Source organism: Pan paniscus, chromosome 15, assembly GCF_029289425.2.
Source record: "Pan paniscus chromosome 15, NHGRI_mPanPan1-v2.0_pri, whole genome shotgun sequence".
Classification (NCBI taxonomy): domain Eukaryota; kingdom Metazoa; phylum Chordata; class Mammalia; order Primates; family Hominidae; genus Pan; species Pan paniscus.
In genome coordinates, this window is record NC_073264.2 from 92,310,649 (window position 1) to 92,330,684 (window position 20,036).

The following is a 20,036-nucleotide window of genomic DNA, read 5'->3' on the forward strand; positions in this document are numbered from 1 at the left end:
TTCAAGGTGACACGATGCCCTTCACACTCCACCTGAGGTCCCGCCTTCCCTCTGCCATAAGGAGTTTGATTCTACAAAAGAAACCAAACATCAGAAATATATCCAGCATGGCTGGAGGTAAGTGGTGCCAGATAGTTTAAAAAAAAAAAAAAAAAGAAAGAAAGTTCCTGAGAATTACCAGCTGTGTAGGACCCACAAACTCCTGAGATTTCTAGATTCTGCATAGGAAACAGAAAGTAAGAGCAGAATGATATTAGCTCTGGTCACTATTTAACTTCTCAGAAGAAACTGGAACCTTGGATTAGACTCAAGGTATGGAAACCCATCAGATGGGTCTAATGACACCCAGTTCTGCTTGGTCACCTCAGCCCCATATGGAGAACCACCAGTGGGCTCAGGTGATGAAAAGGGTTGTCCCTTCTGGGAAAAGTGCCCCCAGGTTACACTGCAGTTTAACCAGATTTTGATTCAGACCAATTCTTCCTACCCTTGACTGGTCTTATTCTCTGGGTGGCACCCATCTCCCTACTGTCTCCCGGGAGTGATACTGAAGGCTCTAAAAGGTCCTGCAAGAGAAAACAGATACCAAATTTGTCATTGACCTAAGTCCAAGCAAAATTTCACATTAAAAAAGACTCTTCTGGTTATGGTATAAGTGCCCAAGGAAAAACCATCAGCACCATCTAAAGTACTAGAGTAAGACCATTTTCCTTTAGTTTATTAATATGTCTGGCCTCTGTTGCTCTATATGGGCTAACAGAGTTAACTGTTGTATAACAAGGCACTCTTTTTTGTTGTTGTTGTTGAGACGGAGTCTCGCTCTGTCGCCCAGGCTGGAGTGCAGTGATGCGATCTGGGCTCACTGCAAGCTCCGCCTCCCGGATTTGGGTTCATGCCATTCTCCTGCCTCAGCCTCCCAGTAGCTGGGACTGCAGGCGCCCGCCACCATGCCCAGCTAATTTTTTGTATTTTTAGTAGAGACGGGGTTTCACCATGTTAGCCAGGATGGTCTCCATCTCCTGACCTCGTGATCCGCCCACCTCGGCCTCCCAAAGTGCTGGAATTACAGGTGTGAGCCACCGCACCAGGCCCAACAAGCACTCTTAAACTTAGTGGCTTAAAACCATTAATCTCACAATTCTGCAATCAAGGCTGGGCTTAGCAGGGCGCTTCTTCTGTTCCATGTGGTGTCTGTTGGGGATAGACCATCCAAGATGGCTTCTTCCTGACATGTCTGGCATCCAGTGGGACATCTGAGACTGGCTGAACATTTCTTCTCCATGAAGCCTCTTCAATAGTGGTCACCAAACTTCTTTACATGGGACACCATGAGACAGATTCCAAGAGAATAAGTCCTAATGCCCAAACGCATACCAAGCTTCTGCTTGCATCACACTTACTAATGTCCCATTGGCCAAAGCAAATCACACGGCCAAGGCCAGAGTCAATAGGGAAGGGGCTACAATGGGGTGTGAATACTGGGGAGCATAGTTTATATAAATTGGTGCAAAAGTAATTGCAATTTTTGCCATTTTTAAATAAAAGTAATGGCAAAAACTGCAATTACTTTTGCACTACCTAATATATACAGAGACAGCCACCAAGGTATTAGTCTACAGCAACCTGTTATATACGAGCAGTGAACACCAGCTTAACCCCAGGTTGACAACTGCTTGCTAGGACCCTGGGAGGCAACAGAGCAGAGCAGCCAGGGTCTTGGAGCCTGGAGGGAGACAGCCTGAGTATGAGTCCCAGCTTCGCTCCTTACTAGGAAACTGTGACCTTTCTAAGCCTCACCTACACAATGAAAGTAGCAGCAGAACCTTCCCAGTGGGACTGTTGGGAGGGGCACCTGAGCTGTTCCCTGCTGCCGTGAAATGCTCCTTAAGGAGAGAAGCTCATTTTACCAAACAGCTGGGAAACTCCAGCTTGGAGCTGTCTTCTGGGGGCTTTCAATCAGATTAGAAATTTTAAAGGGTGTTTTTTCCTCTCTCTTGTCATTAAGTTAAAAAAATGATTTTGAGGTAAAAGGACTCAGAGAAATCACTCGGTTTATCTACAAAGAAAAGTGTTACTGCCTTCCATGGAGCCCAAGGCAGCTGGGGGATGCACAAATCACATTAGACCATAAAGTATCCTCCAAAAAGGTGAGGCCTCCAGAGTCCACCATCCTCTCCAGAAAGAGACCATGAAGGCTTCTATTCTGTGTCCTGTTACTAATGGGGACAACTTGGGGACTTTTCTGTTCATCTCCAGCTGTGGAGATGAACAAAACCAAAACAAAACCTGCAAAGTTCATTTAATTAAAAAGGAAACAAAGGGCCGGGCACGGTGGTGCACGCCTGTAATCCCAGCACTTTGAGATGCCAAGGCAAGTGGATCACCTGAGGTCAGGCATTCAAGACCAGCCCGGCCAACATGGAGAAATCCCATCTATACTAAAAATATAAAAATTAGCTGAGCATGGTGGTGTGCACCTGTAGTCCCAGTTACTTGGGATGCTGAGGCAGGAGAAGCACTTGAACCCAGAAGGCGGAGGTTGCAGTGAGCCGAGATCGCACCATTGCACTCCAGCCTGGGCGACAAGAGCGAAACTCTGTCTCAAGAAAAAAAAAAAAAAGGAAACAAAGAAGCTTTGTGCACATACCATCCTGATTTATTGTATTAAAGATACAATTTGTGCTGGGCATGACGGCTCACACCTGTAATCCCAGCACTTTGGGAGGCCGAGGCCAGCGGATTGCCTGAGGTCAGGAGTTCAAGATCAGTCTGCCCAACATGGTAAAACCCTGTCTCTACTAAAGATACAAAAGAATTAGCCAGGTGTGGTGGCATGTGCCTCTAATCCCAGCTACTCGGGAGGCTGAGGCAGGGGAATTGCTTGAACCCTGGAGGTGGAGCTTGCAGTGAGCCAAGATTGCGCCACTGCACTCCAGCCTGGGCGACAGAGTGAGACTCCGTCTCAAAAAAAAGAAAAAAAAAAATCCAGTTTGTTCTCACAAGGGGCTTTGGCAGTAAGAAGCGGGTGAGTAGGGAGTGGGAGGCCTCTAAGCCAGCCAAATCCCCTCCCACCTCGCTCCAGATAACTTTTGGAGCCGTGCTGGGCTTGCTTGAGACCGGCATCAGGTTCCTTGGGCTTTCGGCAGCTGGGGGTGTCTCACGTGTCCTCATTTGGAAAGTCTGCTTGTAGCATTGGCAGGCACTGTAGCGACTGTGATAATGAGCTCCGGGCCCTGCGATTTGAGCAGGAGCCGATCCTGGACATTCCCAGCAGATGGTTGCATCTGTTTCACTCCCCAGTCCCCATGGAGGACGGCGCTCCCCTCCTAGGGAAACCCAGTGCCTGCAGCCCAGCAGAGGCCACTCCGTGATGAAGTGAGGCGAGCTCACGGGCACCCCTCCCAGGTTTAAATGCTGGCTGTGCCGTGCAGCAGCTGTGTGACCCTGGGAAAGTCATTTCATCTCTCTGAGCCTCGTTCCCCTCATCTATAAAATATAATTACTTGTGCAAATGACTTGGCATGGGGAGCCCGGCACATAAAAAGCACTCAGTAAATATTAGCCCACAAGATTATTGTAGGAGAGGAAGGGACATGGGTTGATAGAGCAAATCTGACAGGGCAATTGTCCTCAAGGGTATTCTCCAATAGAGCATAATAATTATTATTTTTTGAGACAGATTCTTACTCTGTCACCCAGGCTGGAGTGCAGTGGCGCGATCTCGGCTCACTGCAGCCTCCATCTCCCAGGTTCAAGCGATTCTCCTGTCTCAGCCTCCCAAGTAGCTGGGATTACAGGCACGTGCCACCATGCCTGGCTAATTTTTGTATTTTTAGTAGAGATGGGGTTTCACCATGTTGGCCAGGCTGGTCTCGAACTTCTGACCTCAAGTGATCTGCCAACCTCGGCCTCCCAAAGTGCTGGGATTACAGGTGTGAGCCACCACGCCCGGCCCAATAGAACATAATTATGTTTTTCTTTGGTATGGTCTTAATTTTAGAATATTGAGAAAAGCACAGAGAAGCAAATGACAAGTATGCACAGCTCTGTCACCTGGAGACAACCGTGATTAACTTGTAATGTCCTTACTGGTTCTAGTAGATGTTCTTTGGTGTCTGCACATTCAAGGGTTAGATATTTATTGTAGTCTTTGCTATCTGGGCTTATTTGTAGTCCTCTGTTTTGGGAAGGCTTTCCAGTTATTTGAAAGGATTTGGGTGTTGTGATCTAAGCTGTTTCTGCTTTAGGGGGCACCTCAAGCCCAGTAACGCCGTCATTCTTGCAGACTTAGTACAGGTACGACTTTGATGGTCTTGGAGAAGATCTAGGAGCATTCTCTGGTTTACCAGGCAGAGACCCTTGTTCTCTTCCCTTACTTTCTCCCAAAGAGTCTCTCTCTCTCTCTCTCTCTCTCTCTGTTTGGAACCACCTAAAGCTGGGGGTGGAATGACACAATCACCCCTGTAGCCACCACCACTGTGACTGTGCTGGGCCAGACCTGAAGCCAGCACAGCACTGGGTCTTGCCCAAGTCCTGCTGTAACCACTCCCTGGCAACTGCCTATGTTTGCTCAAGGCCGTGGGGCTCTGCAATTAGCTGGTAGCAAAACCAGCCAGGCCTGTGTCCTTCCCTGCAGGGTGGTGAGTTCCCCCAGGCCCTGGGTGAGTCCAGAAGAGCCGTCTGGGAGTCAGGGACTACAGCCAAAAACCTTAGATGCCTACCTGGTGTTCTATTGTATTGTGGCTGAGCTAGCACTCAAATTACAAGACACAGTCCTTTCCACTCTTCCCTCCCCTTTCCTTCTAGTTCTTTTCACTCACTGACTTTATAAAAAGGAGAATATGTCCGACACATTGTTTCATTACCTAGTATAGTTCCTTTAATGACACATAACAAACATCTTTTAACATAACCATTACGTGTTTCTTCTGTAACCGTAATTTTAAACATCTACACAGGATTTCATTGAACAGTAACTTTAGTCCCTGCTTCCTGAACACCGAGGTGCTCAATAACTTACATACATTACCTCCCTGAGGTCTCTTGGAGGTAGGTATGGTTGCTGCCATCTTATAGATGGGGAAGCTGAGGCTGAGACATGCAAAGCCACAGCCTGGGTTCACACAGCTGGTCAGAGACAGGATCAGGATTCAAGCCCAGGTGTGTTTACCACCAAAGCCAAAGGACTTCCATTGCGGAGGAAGGCTGGCTGCCCCAGAGGAGGCTACAGCATGTAGTAGGAGGTCTTCTCCTGTAGCTCTATGAACACTGTGAGCCAGCTCAGGCAAGAATCTGCCCCCCAAAAAGATACCCAAATGGCCAATAAGACATATGAAAAGGCAGTCAGCCACACTAGCAGTCTAGACAATGCAAATTAAAACCACAAGGTGATGGATACCACTACCCACCCACAAGAATGGCTAAAAGGAAAAAGACAGGTAATATGAAGTATTGGAGATGCTCACATACCACTGGTGCAAGTGTCAATTGGCACAACCACTTTGGAAAACTGCTTGGCAGTATCTATTAAAGTTGCACATGTGTATAACTTACCACCCCAGAAATGCACATTTATGTGCTCCAAAATGCATGTTTGTGGCATTAAAATGTTCGTGGCAGCACCATTTGTCATAACCCCAAATTGGAAACTACTCAGATGTCCATTAGCAATAGGATTGGGTAAATCCTCATTGCATGAATATACTAGGCAGCAGTGAGAATGAACTATTGTTGAATGCAACAATATGAATGAATCTCAAAATATATTGAGTGAGAGAAGCTAGACTTAAAAGACACATAGTGTATGATTTTATTATATGGAGTCTAAGAACAGGCAAAAGTCGTATGTGGTGCTAGAAGTCAGGATGGTTGGCTCTTGTTCCTTGATCTGGATGCTGGTTACATGGGTGCATTCATTTCATGGCAATTCATCAAGCTGTAGGTTTGTGTGTGTTTGATTGAAGCATTACCTACACTTTTTTGAGTGGGGCTCTGCAATTAGCAGGTAGCAAAACCAGCCAGGCCTGTGTCCTTCCCTGCAGGGTGGTGTACACTTTTTTGAGTGTAGGTAATGCGTCAATCAAAATTTACGTTAGGCCAGTTGCGGTGGCTCACGCCTGTAAGCCCAGCACTTTGGGAGGCCAAGACAGGCAGATCACTTGAGCCCAGGTGTTTGAGACCAACCTGGCCACCATAGTGAAACCCCATCCCTACTAAAAATACAAAAATTAGCTGGGCACAGTGGTGCACACCTATAGTCCCAGCTACTTGGGAGGCTGAGGCATGAGAATCACTTGAACCCAGGAGGCACAGGTTGCAGTGAGCCAAGATCAAGCCAGTGCACTCCAGCCTGGGTGACAAAGCGAGACTCTGTCTCAAAAAAAAAAATTACATTAGAAGTTGGGTATGGTAGTGTGCACCTGTAGTTCCAGCTACTTGGCAGGCTGAAGCCGGAGGGTCACTTGAGTCCAGGAATTCAAGGCCAGCCTGGGATAGCAAGACCTTGCCACTTTAAAAAAATCACAGAGGGGCCGGGCGCAATGGCTCATGCCTGTAACCCAGCACTTTGGGAGGCCGAGGCGGGTGGATAACCTGAGGTCAGGAGGTCAAGACCAGCCTGTCCAACATGGACCAGTTGGCCCAACATGGGCCAATAAATATCCCATGTATATTTTTAGTCTCTACTAAAAATACAAACAATTAGCCAGGCGTGGTGGCAGACGCCTGTGATCCCAGCTACTCGGGGGGCTGAGGCAGGAGAATTGCTTGAACCCAGGAGGCGGAGGTTGCAGTGAGCCAAGATTGTGCCGTTGCACTCCAGCCTGGGCTACAAGAGCGAAACTCCGCCTCAAAAAAAAAAAAAAAAAAAGAAAATCAGTAAGTGTCTGCCAAGAAACCGCTGACTATACATTTTTCCCTTCTCCCACCATACCCAGAGCTCCGACCAGCCAGCCTGGTGGTCCTGCCCAGGTCCCTTGCTCCAGCTTTTGAAAGATTCTGCCAGGCCAACACTGGTCCTCTACCCCTGCTGGGCCAGAGTGAGCCAGAAAAGTGGATGCTGCCCCCTCAAGGTGCTATCTCAGAGACCAGGTAAAAAGCTTGGGTTACTGTGGGTTAAAGCTTGGGAGTGTCCAGGTGCTGTAGCCAGGTGTCTCTGTCATCCGGGACCTCTCTGTCCAGCCTCAGGGACCTTCACAGTGCCTGGCACAGAACCTCACTCATGACTGTTGCTCGGGAACGAGCTGCCCTCCCCACTGTTCTGACTCCTTCCCCTATCACCTGGCGCCTGTCCTGGCTAAGATCTTTGAGATCATGGAGAAAGTCCAGCCCTGGAGAAATCCCACTGGCTCTGCCATCTGTCCACTCCATCGCCCAAGCCAGAAACCCGCCTGCACAGGATTAAGAAGAAAAAAAAAAACACTTGCATTACCAACACCCAGAGACAGAGATATTGTGTCTGTTCTCCCAGGCTTTTAAACTAGAACCTATCTAGTAAATGGCCCTACTGATGCTGGGTCGGTGTACCTCTCCCGCGAGTCTACCTTTCCTATGGCACCAGCACAGACTGGCATCTTCCCTGGCCTAGCCCTAGTCTCATCCTTTCTTCCCCAACCCTGTCATCATCTGCTTTCCCAGCAGAGTGACTTTCTAATGCTAAACCCGATCATGTGGCTCTCCTCTTAAAACTCCTTCAGACTGGGTGCCGTGGTTCATACCTGTAATCCCAGTACTTCGGGAGGCTGAGGCAGAAGGATGGCTTGAGCCCAGGAGTTTGAGACCAGCCTGGGTAACATAGGGAAGACCTGGTCTCTACAAAATTTTTTTTAAAAAATTAACTGGGCATAGTGGTGCACACCTGTGGTCCCAGCTACTCGGGAGGCTGAGGAAGATTGCTTGAGACCAGGAGGTTGAGGCTGCGGTGAGCCGAGATCATGTCACTGCACTCCAGCCTGGGCAACAGGGCAAGACCCTGTCTAAAATATATATATATAAAATAAAATAAAATTCTTCAGCATCTTCTTATGGCTTGGACCTCAGCCTGATCTCAAGACCCATGGTGACCTGGCCCCAGCTCAATTTCTCCCCTGACCCCTGACACTCCAGTCATCCCCAGCCAGTTCCCGAGACAGAAAACCCCCCAGGAACATTCTGTCATGATCATTTTAGGACGGGAAGGTCCTTTGGAGACCCCATCTGGGCCCATGATTGTACCTTTACATTTTTCCCCGGTGCCTCCTGTGCTGCCAACTTGGAAACTCCTGGAGCCCATCCCCCAGTGGGCTTTCCACGTGCTGCTTCCTCTGCCTGGGTATGCCTTCTTCCTTGCCCAACTGGCAAACTCCTATTCATGCCTCAAGACCCAGCACCAAACTCCTTTGTGGAAGAGAATTGATTTCTCCCTTCTCTGTGTCACTCTACCTAGACGGTTGACATTCCCTGCTGTGTATTGCCAGTATGTGTTTTCAATGAAGTCTCACCTATCAATTAGGATTACGAGCTCTTTAAATTTTGGGATGGGATGGGCGTGGTGGCTCACGCCTGTAATCCCAGCACTTTGGGAGGCTGAGGAGAGCAGATCACCTGAGATCAGGAGTTCGAGACCAGCCTGGCCAACGCGGTGAAACCCTGTCTCTACTAAAAATACAAAAATTAGCCGGGCATGGTGGCGCGGGCCTGTGATCTCAGCTATTTGGGAGGCTGAGGTGGGAGAATCACTTGAACCTGGGAGGCGGAGGTTGCAGTGAGCCGAGATTGCACCACTACACTCCAGGCTGGGCAACAGAGCAAGACTCCGTCTCAAAAAATAAATAAATAAATAATAAATAAATAAATAAATAAATAACATTAAAAAAAGAAAAAAGACTGGGACAGTATCCTCTCCGTTACTCTAGCCCCATCGCCCAGCATGTGCCTGGCATGGAGGCATAGCTCAGTAAAAGAGTTTGGAGTGGGTAAAGAATAAGCTTGTAACCAAAGAAGTCTTTCAACCCTACAGAAGAGTTTCCTTTAAGGGAAGAGAAAGGCCTCACCCACTACTGGCACTGAGAGGTTCCCCAAGACACATGTTCTCTGTCCCCTTTGGGCTACTGGTCCTACCTCCATAGCAGAGAGGCTACCATTTACTTTTCTTCTTCTTCTTTTTTTTTTTTCTTTGAGACAGTCTCACTCTGTTGCCCAGGCTGGAGTAGTGCAGTGGCGCGATCTCGGCTCGCTACAACCTCCACCTCCCAGGTTCAAGCGATTCTCCTGCTTCAGCCTCCTGAGTAGCTGAGATTACAGCTGTGTGCCACCATGCCTGGCTAATTTTTGTATTTTTAGTATAGACGGGGTTTCACCTTGTTGCCCAGGCTTGTCTTGAACTCTGGAGTTCAAGTGATCTGCCCGCCTCGGCCTCCCAAAGTGCTGGGATTACAGTCATGAGCCACTGTGCCTGGCCACCATTTACTTTTCTCAGTGGTTTGGCTTGTTTTGGCTTGCGGGTATAGGAGACACACTGGGTGGGAGGTGGGGGTACGTTCTATACGTGCTGATTTAATCATTTCCGATCTGGGGACATTTGAAGGATGCCAGCAAGGCCCCCTGCTAAAAACTATGCTCCCTACCCTGGTGCCAGGGCTGAAAATTTCAGCACTAGACATCCTCTTCTCTCCGCAGTCCTTCTATAATGTATTATCAGGGGCCACAGTGAGAGTCTGGGGCCCTCCCAGCTTTCCCCTTATGTCCCCAGGATGGGCCATCCCCAGTTCTGGAAATACGAGTTCGGTGCCTGCACCGGCAGCCTGGCTTCGCTGGAGCAGTACTCAGAGCAGCTGAAGGACATGGTGGCCTTCTTCCTGGGCTGCAGCTTCTCCCTGGAGGAGGCCTTGGAGAAAGCGGGGCTCCCCAGAAGAGACCCAGCAGGTCACAGCCAGGCGGGTGCATACAAGGTAGGGACACAGCCCACAACCCACAAGGGCAGAATGGCCTGAAGATGCAGATCAACTTACATATTCCTGGGGTGGGGAGAACATGGGCACGGGAGGTGGAAAACCTAAGCTCCAGCCCCAGCTCAGCCACTTTCTAGCTGTGCAACCCAGGAGAAATGATCAATCTCTCTGAGCCAGCCTCGGTCCCACTCACCTCTGGGATCGCTGTGAGCACCCAGTGTGGCCCTTCTTCATGGTTCAGTGCTGTAAACCAAACCCGCTTGGGATTTCTCTGGCTCCTTTAACTTCAGGCACCTCAGCGAGATTTTTAAAAATCCTCCCTGGCTCCGGTGAGCCTCAGCCAGGAGGAATGAGCCTGGCTCTCTCAATACCCAGGGATTTGTGGCAGAGCCTTGGCCAGGCAGTAGCTCCTGGGTCAGGTCTCTGTCCAGAAAGCTGGGTCATGTTCTTGGCCGGAGGTGGCCTCTGGAAGTCACAAACACAGCACAGCCGGCGTCTCTGGGACATGCCTGCTGTGCCTCTTCCAGCCCCTACTTGTCAAGGTGAGTGCACTCGATTCCCTGGTTCCACAGACCCTTCCTGGACATCTGTTGGTAAAGTCTGAGAGTTCACTCTGCTCCATCAGTGGTCAGCCAGCATAAACAGCCAGGCTCCAGGTTTCTTTATTTATGGAGGACTTGGATCAGAGATTTTGTCTTGGACTCTGGGACATTTATTAAAATGTCTTGGTTTGGGCTCCTGCCAGAGAGGCCCCAGCTGCCTCTGATCAGGAACAAAGCTGCCCATAGTCTGTGCTGCCCTCATGGGTGAAGTGTGTGCCCGAGCGGTTCTCTTGAAGCTAGGGAAGGGTGGGGATGGGGCCCCAGCCACTGGCAGGCACCCCCGGCAGTCTCTGGCTCTGGAACACACCACCCTTTGTAGGAGGTGGGAGCTGAGAGGGCCCCATGGCTCGTCACATGCAGATTCTCATTTTAGATGAGGAAACCGAGGTCTAAAGAGAGAAAAGGGCTTGCCCAAGTCCCAAAGCCAGATGGGAACCCGGAACCCCTGGCTCCCATCTGTACAATGTCAATAGCAGAGATGTGACAATTAAATGATGCTTTGCAGTCACAGGGTCTGCTGATATGGCAACTGTTTGTTGCCTACAAAGGTGCAAGTAAGTGCCCACAGTAAGTGCTCAACAGGGCTTCACTGACCCCGATGCTTATCAAATAGCTTTCAGTCTAATATCGACACCTCTGCCCCTGGGCTCCAGGGAGAGATGGCCAGACAGCCATCTGGGATTCCACTGGCCACCCCCAGACGGGATGTGTCTCAGCCTTGGGGAGTGCTGCCTGGCTCTGCCAGTGGCTCCAGCATGTCCCCTCTCCTGGGTGCTATTATGCAGACACTGCTGGCAGCCACACCGAGGTTCCATCCTGCTGCCGCCAGGGTGGTGATAGCAAGCTCTTTAGGTGGTGGCCAAGACTGTCACAGTGGATTATAGTCCCGGCCATGTCCTAAATCTTTCATAAGCTCTATTGCAGGCACCAGAAACCATTCAGGAGGTGGGGTGGGGGAGCGAAACACCAATAAAAGTCACACAGATCAAACCGGGCAACATCTGTTAAGGCAGGAGGCACCAGGCCGTGCTCCATGGGGTCTGGGGACAGGCTTGTTGCTTGTGTGGATTCAGGAGGCAGAGTGAACACCAGCTCCTCCTGTGATGTTCTCCCTTGCCTCCCTCTGCCCGTGATTCACCAGAGGCTGTTTACCTTTGGTCCATGGCCCTTGCAGTCCCTAGAGAAATTCAGAGGCTCCATGATATTGGATGGGAAAAAAAGTACATTTTTCTTTTCCCTTCTTCCCTCCCTCCCTTCTTTATTTTATTTTATTTTATTTTTATTTTTATTTTTGACAGTTCTTGCTCAGTTGCCCAGGCTGGAGTGGTGCAGTGGCACAGTCACAGCTCACTGCAGCCTCAACCTCCTGGGTTCAAGAGATCCTCCCATCTCAGCCTCCCGAGTAGCTGGGACTATAGGCATGTGCCAGCACACCCAGCTAATTTATGGGGTTTTTTTTTTTTTTTGGTAGAGACAAGGTTTCGCTGTATTGCCCAGGCTGGTCTTGAACTTCTGGGCTCAAGCGATCCAACCTTCTTGGCCTCCCAAAGTGCTGGTATTACAGGCACGAACCACTGTGCCCAGCCTCAATTTTATTTTCATAACCTCAACTCACATTTAGCATTTCCTTCAATTATGAATGTAGGCAGCAAACGGCTGTCATATCAGCAGACCCTGTGACTTCATGGCTGGCAACAGAAATCACAGATATCTTCATATCACGTTAGAGTTCTTCCTGATGTCTCAAAAATATCCTATATGCTGATCACTACTTCAAAGTTACAATGATAGTAGAACTGGCATCTTGTTTCTTAGGCTGCTACTGAGGAAGCATGCATATTGTCTCACATTTTTCCTTTTTTTTTTTTTTCTTTGAGATGGAGTCTTGCTCTGTCACCCAGGCCGGAGTGCAATGGTGTGATTTCGGCTCACTGCAATCTCCGCCTCCTGGGTTCAAGCCGTTCTCCTGCCTCAGCCTCCCGAGTAGCTGGGACTACAGGCGCGTGCCACCATGCCCGGCGAACTTTTGTATTTTTAATAGAGATGGGGTTTCACCATGCTGGCCAGGCTGGTCTCGAACACCTGACCTCGTGATCCGCACACCTCGGCCTCCCAAGTGCTGGGATTACAGGTGTGAGCCATCGTGTCTGGCCACATTTTTCTATTATTTGATAACTGTGCTTGCAGGATAATTGGTTTCCTTTGGAATCCTGTGCATTTTCTTGTATGCAGTTAAAGGCATTACTTTGACCAGGGGTCCACAGCTGTACCAGTCTACCAAAGGGGTCCGTGGCACACAAAAAGTTAAGATTCCCTATTTTAAACCAGTAATTAACAGCAAACTCCCTCTCTCTATGTCACATAAAAATAGAAGCTAATTTCTATAACAGCTACTCCTCCTTCATTTAGCTGCCTTGAACTCTTGGTGCTCAGAGCTTGGATCTGTGCTAATTCCATTTTTTAACATTTTCACTTGATTTTTTTTTTTTTTGGTCAGACAACAGTGCCTTGTGTTACCCATGCTGGCTTCTGCTGCCCTCTGGTGGTCACGATGAGGCCCATTCCCAAGGACAAGCTGGAAGGGCTGGTGCGGGCCTGCTGCTCCCTCGGAGGTGAGCAGGGGCAACCTGTTCACATCGGCGACCCAGGTCAGTGTCTCTCGCTCCTGCCCATGATCCTGACAGCCTCTCTTGGAGTTGGGCCTAAGAAGCAGACAGGAGCTTGCCATGTTCCTAAGCTCCCATGGCTTGTCTTTGTTTTTACCAGGGGTCTCTAGGGGCAAAGGCCCTGAACAAGGCTCAAAGGCTCTGGCAGCTGTATCAGGGCTGGGCTTACAGATGTCCCTCAGGTTTAAAGGTGCCACCCTTGGCAGAATAGCCAGTCTCACTGTGGTGTAAGTTTACATATATCACATCCTTTTGGGTTTTTACCGAGGCTTAATAACATATATAGGAAAAAATATATATATATATAATGAATATATATATTGGGTTTTGTCCACAATTCCTGGCTTATAACTCCTAAAATTCTTGGAACCTCCAAAATGCCATATTTTGTCTGATAGGTTCATGGTGGGGCTGGTCACCAGAAAGACCAAGGTAGGATTAGAGGGTTGGGACTTTCAGCTCCACGCCTCCCCGCAACCTCCAGGGAGGAAAGAGGGGCTACAGGTCAAGCTGATTACCCACGGCTGATGGTTTAATCAATCATGCTCATGTAATGAAGCCTCCGTAAAACCCCAAGAGGATAGGCTTCAGTGAGCTTCTACATAGCTGAACACATGTAGGTTCCTAGAGGGTGGTGCCCAGGGAGGGCATGGAAGCTCTGCACCCCTTCCCCACACCTTGCCCTGGGCATCTCTTTATCTGTATCCTTTGCAATATCCTTTATTTAATTTAATTTAATTTATTTATTTATTTATTTTTGAGACACAGTTTCCCTCTGTCGCCCAGGCTGGAGTGCAGTGTTGCAATCTCAGCTCACTGCAACCTCCATCTCCTGGGTTCAAGCGATTCTCCTGCCTCAGCCTCCCAAGTAGCTGGGATTACAGGTGCCCAACACCATGCCCAGCTAATTTTTGTATTTTTAGTAGAGATGGGGTTTTGCCATGTTGGCCAGGCTGGTCTTGAACGCCTGGCTTCAAGTGGTCTGCCCGTCTTGGCCTCCCAAAGTGCTGGGATTACAGGTATGAGCCACAGCACCCGGTCTGCAATATTTTTTATAATAAACTGGTAAGCATAAGTAAATGTTTCCTCAAGGTCTGTGAGCTACTCCAGGAAATTAATCAAACTCAAAGAGTTTGGGTATAATCAAACCCAAAGAGTTTGGGTATAATCAAACCCAAAGAGGGTTAATCAAACTGGAAGCCAGTTGGTCAGAAGTTCTGGAGGCCCAGACTTGCAACTGGTGTCTGTAGGGGGGTGGCCTTGGGGACTGAGCCCTCAACCCATGGGTTCTGATGCTATCTCCAGGTGGAATGGAACTGGAGGGCACCCAGCTGGTGCCTCCTGCTTGATGGTGGGGAGAAACCCCTACAAATTTGGTCACAGGAGTCTTCTGTGTTAATGACTGTTACTGTGGTGTGAGAGCAGAGGAAACACACCATTTAGATAGAGTTTTTTTCTCTACACGCTCACCCACTGGGGATCTTTGATAAATGTAAAGCTCCTATGAACTTCCAATGAATCTGGGGTTGGGGGAAGCCAAGGGTGGCAGCAGGGCTGTTTGTCCAGAGATTTGAGCTCGAAGCAACGTCTAATCTGGGCTGCTATTCTTTGGTATATTTGGGTAGGAGATGGCTTTGTTCCATATGTTAATTTGAGCTGAAATCCATTGATCCCCAGCGTATTCACTCAATCTGAGAGTGAGTGAACAGATCCAAGACGAAGAGCCAATATCAAGAAGCTGTGCAGGCCTCTTAGAGGGCCTGAAGAGAGTTTGAGACTGGGCCTTGGATGAGGGTCCAAGTTTGGTATACCTAAACTTGCTCAGCTGCATAACCGACAACATTAGACAGAACCTAGCCTTTTGTGAAAATGCAGTCAGTACTTGCTAGCTTCATCACATGAGGATGATTCAGGGCCACCCACCAGGATGGTGTCTGCTGAGGAGTTTTATCATTAGCGGGGATGGATTGGGCCCAGCACATCCATCTTTGCTGTCTTTGGGATTAGGTTGCTGCTGGTAGTCAAGCAGCTGAGGTTAGGTGCATGAGATGTGACCCAGCCTGGACCAAGGTCAACCCCCCAAGGCTGGCTTTGGTAGCAATCTGTAGAATGAGAGTATTAGGCTCAACACACCCAAGGATCCTTCCAGAAATCACGCTACGCAATTTGAGATTCCATGTTCTGAAACCAGCACTCCACACGGACTGTAAATTATGGAGTACCCTGAGTTGTCAAAGCCTCAATCCCTATTCTCCTTCACCTATTCCTCAAATACCATTTACAGTAATCCTGCTATTTGAGTTTCTGTTTTAGAGAAAGAACCATAAACTACTCAACCAGTTCTAATTGGATGCTCCCTGCTGAGGGAATTACATTTTCCATCTGCAGAACTGTTGGGAATCAAAGAGCTTTCCAAACCTGCCTACGGGGATGCCATGGTGTGTCCCCCAGGGGAGGTTCCAGTGTTCTGGCCTTCTCCGCTGACCAGTCTCGGAGCTGTCAGCAGCTGTGGTACGTTGGGGGATAATGGGGCAATCGATCTGCCCTAGGATGGAACCTAGTGGGGTCTGGTTCTTGAAAGCATATTCTCGTAGTACAATGATTTAAAAATAAAGCCATGAAACAAAACACAAAACAGAGGCCTACAGCTACAGTGAATCTCTCTCTGGTTTCCTTCTTTTATTTATTTATTTATTTTTTGAGACGGGTTCTCACTCTGTCACCAGGCTAGAGTGCTGTGGTGCAATCTCGATTCACTGCAACCTCCAACTCCCTGGTTCAAGCGATTTTTCAGTCTCAGCCTCCTGAGTAGCTGGGATTACAGGCATGTGCCACCACGCCCAGCTAATTTTTGTATTTTTAGTAGAGACGGGGTTTCACCATGTTGGCCAGGATGGTCTCGATCTCCTGACCTCGTGGTCTGCCCACCTTTACCTCCAACAGTGCTGGGATTACAGGCGTGAGTCATCGCGCCTGGCCTGGTTTCCTTCTTTTAATCCCAGGGCTGGATCTCCTTACCAGAGCACTTTGTCTTACAACTCAATTTTTTTGTTGTTGTTGGTTTTTTGGTTTTGTTGAGACACAGTCTCACTCTGTCACCCAGGCTGGAGTGCAGTGGCACGATCTCGGCTCACTGCAAGCTCCGCCTCCTGGGCTCAAGCGAGGGAGGTGTGCCTCAGCCTCCCAAGTAGCTGGAATTACAGGTGCATGCCACCACACCTGGCTAATTTTTGTATTTTTAGTAGAGACGAGGTTTTGCCATGTTGGCCACACTGGTCTTGAACTCCTGGCCTCAAGTGATCCTCCCACCTCAGCCTCCCAGAGTGCTTGGATTGCAGGCGTGAGCCACCGTGTCCAGCCTCAAATATGTTTTGATTAAATATATTTCCTTCCTTCCTTTCCTTCTTCTTTCTTCTTTCTCTCTCTCTCCCTTCCTTCTTGTCTTGTCTTTCTTTCTTTCTCTTTCTTTCTTTCTTTCTTTTCTTTCTTTCTTTCACAGAGTCTCACTCTATTGCCAAGGCTTGAGTTCAGTGGCATCATCATAGCTCACTGCAGCCTCAAACCTCTGGGGTCAAGTGATCCTCCCATCTCAGCTTCCCAGGTAGCTGGGAGTACAGGCATATGCCGCCATACCAAACCAATTTTTAGAAATTTTTTGTAGAGATGGGGTCTTGTTACAATGTCCAGGCTGGTCTCAAAGTTCTGGGCTCAAGTGATTCTCCTGCCCCAGCCTCCTGAGTCATAGGGATAACAGCATGAGCCATTGCTTCAGTCGTTTTCATTAAATACATATTTTTATCTGCTGAAGCATCCCAGCCCATTCTAGCAGGAGGACTAACCTTTAGCTTGGCTTTTTGAGACATTTTGGAGATTGATGGGGCCTTGAAAACAAAGGTGAAGCCAAGAAATATAACTAAACAAGTCATTTCCCGTGGTATTTGTAAGGTGATTATAAACAAGGCCAGCAGCAGTACATTTTTTCCAAGGCCTAGGTGATATTACAATGAAGAGACACACGAGGGCGCCCTCCCTAGCTCTCAGTAAGATAGGAAGGTGACAGAAACATGAAAAATAACAGCTATTGCAGACCATGGTCATGGACACTGGAAAATTCTGGCCAGGCCAGCCACACTTGCGCTGTAAGCACATAATGTAGTGTTACTTTAATTTATTTTGAAAGCATTCATGAGAGTTCAGCTATCAGAATGGCCTCATGCGAGGGAAAGATCATCCCTAATGTGGTGATGAGGCGTGGCTGCCAAGATCCACAGGATTCCATTTGTTCATTTATTTAAGTGCATGTGTTGAGAACCTGCTATGTGCCAGGCATGCACCCAGGCCTCAGGAGTACAGTGCTCCATGGGACAGGATGGAGTCCTCTGGGCGCTCATGGTCTTGTCTGAGTGTGTGTGTGGGCATGTGTGTAGACACACACACCCACGTGCAGTAAACGTCCCCCAGCCCAGTGGCCTCACCGCTTTCCCACCATCGGTCGTGGCAGGTGCCCTGCAGAGGAGATCTCACTGCTGTGGGCACCCCAGCATGGCATGTTCCAGCCCTTTAGTTCTGACAGCGATAGCACAATTGATCGTAGATGAGAACAAATGACATCAGAGAGGGACAATCTTGAATCATTCTCAAATTCCCTTTTTTTTTTTTGAGACAAGGTCTCGCTCTGTCACCCAGGCTGAGTGCAGTGGCACGATCACAGCTCATTGTAGCCTTGACCTCCTAGGCTCAAGCAATCCTCCCACCTGAGCCTCTGGAGTAGCTGGACTACAGGTATGCACCATCATGTCCAGCTAATTTTTAAATTTTTGTGGAGATGGGGTCTCACTATGTTGCCCAGGCTGGTCTTGAACTCCTGGGCTCAAGCGATCCTCCCACCTCAGCCTCCCAAAGTGCTGGGATTATAGTCGTGAGCCACCATGCCTACCTTGAACTTCAATATTTAAACTTCTATTAGCAATAGATTATGTGCCACAGACCTCACAACTGATGGGGGCAAAACCCTGTGTCATGCTCTGAGCTGACTGTTCTGATGTCTACCTGGTTTTGGAGTGACCAGTTTTAGGTGCCATCCAAAACACAGACAAGCGATAATTACATTCATCATCAGATTCATGACTTCTTCCCCTTACACATCAAATCTAAAAGTTATGTATCTATTAGATTTTTATTTTGAAGTGCTGGCTGACTCTGGCTTTCTATTAAATATGAAACTTTAAGCCAAGTGTGGTGGCTTACGCCTGTAATCCCAGCACTTTGGGAGGCTGAGGTGGTCGGATCACTTGAGGTCAGGAGTTCAAGACCAGCTTGGCCAACATGGTAAAACCCTGTCTCTACTAAAAATACAAAAATTAGCCAGGCGTGATGGCACACACCTATAATCCCAGCTACTTGGGAGGCTGAGAATTGCTTGAACCCCAGAGGCGGAGGTTGCAGCGAGCTGAGATCGCACCACTGCACTCCAGCCTGGGTGATAGAGCGAGACTCTGTCTCAAAAAAAAAAGAAACTTTATTGTTTCTGTGAAATCCAAGATTTATTTACTCAATTCACATCTGCATTTGTTGAACACCTATTATGCGCAAGGCCCTCTGTGGGATCCTGAGATGAATGAGCAATGGTCGCTCTTCTCCAGGAGCATACAACTGAGTAGAGATGAGTACTCAAGGATAGTAATGACACTGAGGAAGGCAGAAGAGGTAAATAGTATGGTATTAAGCACTTAATGAGCTAGGCATAAGAAACTAAGAATGAGTAAGATACTACGTGGTTCAGGCCAGGCTCCGTGGCTCATGCCTGTAATCCCAGCACTGTGGTAGGCTGAGGCAGGAAGATTGCTTGAGCCCAGGAGTTTGAGGCTGCAGTGAGCTGTGTTGCACCACTGTACTCCAGCCTGGGCAACAGAGCAAGGCCTTATCTCTTTAAAAATATATATAGATGAGGCTGGGTGCGGTGGCTTACGCCTGTAATCCAAGCACTCTGGGAGGCTGAGACAGGAGGATCACCTGAGGTCAGGAGTTCGAGCCAGCCTACCCAACATGGCAAAACCCTGTCTCTACTAAAAATACAAAAATTAGCCAGGTGTAGTGGTGCACGCCTATAATCCCAGCTACTCAGGAGGCTGAGACAGGAGAATTGCTTGAACCCGGGAGGCAGAGGTTGCAGTGAGCCAAGATCGCACCACTGCACTCCAACCTGGGCGACAGAGCAACGTTCCGTCTCCAAAAAAATATATATATACGCTTGTTCAATTATGCAAACCATTGAGGGCTTACTCTGAAACAAGCACTTTGCTGAACACTTTTTTAAAAATTTATTTTTTTTTTACATTTTTAAACCACATGAGTATGCTAAACACTTTTTTTTTTTTTTTTTTTTGAGATAAGGTCTTGCTCTGTTGCCTAGGCTGGAGTGCAGTGACGTGATCTCAGCTCACTGCAGCCTCTGCCTCCCAGGTTCAAGCAATTCTCCCACCTCAGCCTCCCAAGTAGCTGGGATTACAGGTGCACCACCAAGCTGGGCTAATTTTTGTATTTTTAATAGAGACAGGGTTTCACTATGTTGCCCAGGCTGGTCTTGAACTCCTGACCTCAGGTGATCCACCCTCCTTGGCCTCCCAAAGTGTTGGGATTACAGCCGTGAGCCACTGCGCCCTGCCTGCTAAACACTTTTATGTACGTTTTCCAGTTTCGTTCTGACAATAGCCATATGAGGCATTATCATTACTTTACAGTCAAAGAAACAGGTTTAAAGAATAAAGTCGGGCTGGGCATGGTGCCTCACGCCTGTAATCCCAGCACTTTGGGAGGTCAAGATGGGCGGATCACCTGAGGTC

General features: G+C 48.5%; 1 protein-coding gene across 11 annotated transcripts in view; it reads left to right on the forward strand.

The window, feature by feature from the left end:
* DGLUCY (D-glutamate cyclase) overlaps positions 1–20,036 on the forward strand; it is a 172,925-nt gene that overhangs the window by 108,205 nt on the left and 44,684 nt on the right. For all 11 annotated transcript variants that reach the window (XM_024925412.3, XM_008958194.4, XM_055097947.1 and 8 more), the window contains exons 3-7: positions 1–117; positions 6,936–7,089; positions 9,728–9,926; positions 13,026–13,176; positions 15,583–15,705. The exon at positions 1–117 is cut by the window's left edge and continues 15 nt beyond it. In XM_024925412.3, the coding sequence (XP_024781180.1) occupies positions 15–117; positions 6,936–7,089; positions 9,728–9,926; positions 13,026–13,176; positions 15,583–15,705 (730 nt within the window). In that variant the 5' untranslated portion in view covers positions 1–14. The remainder of the gene's footprint in view (positions 118–6,935; positions 7,090–9,727; positions 9,927–13,025; positions 13,177–15,582; positions 15,706–20,036) is intronic.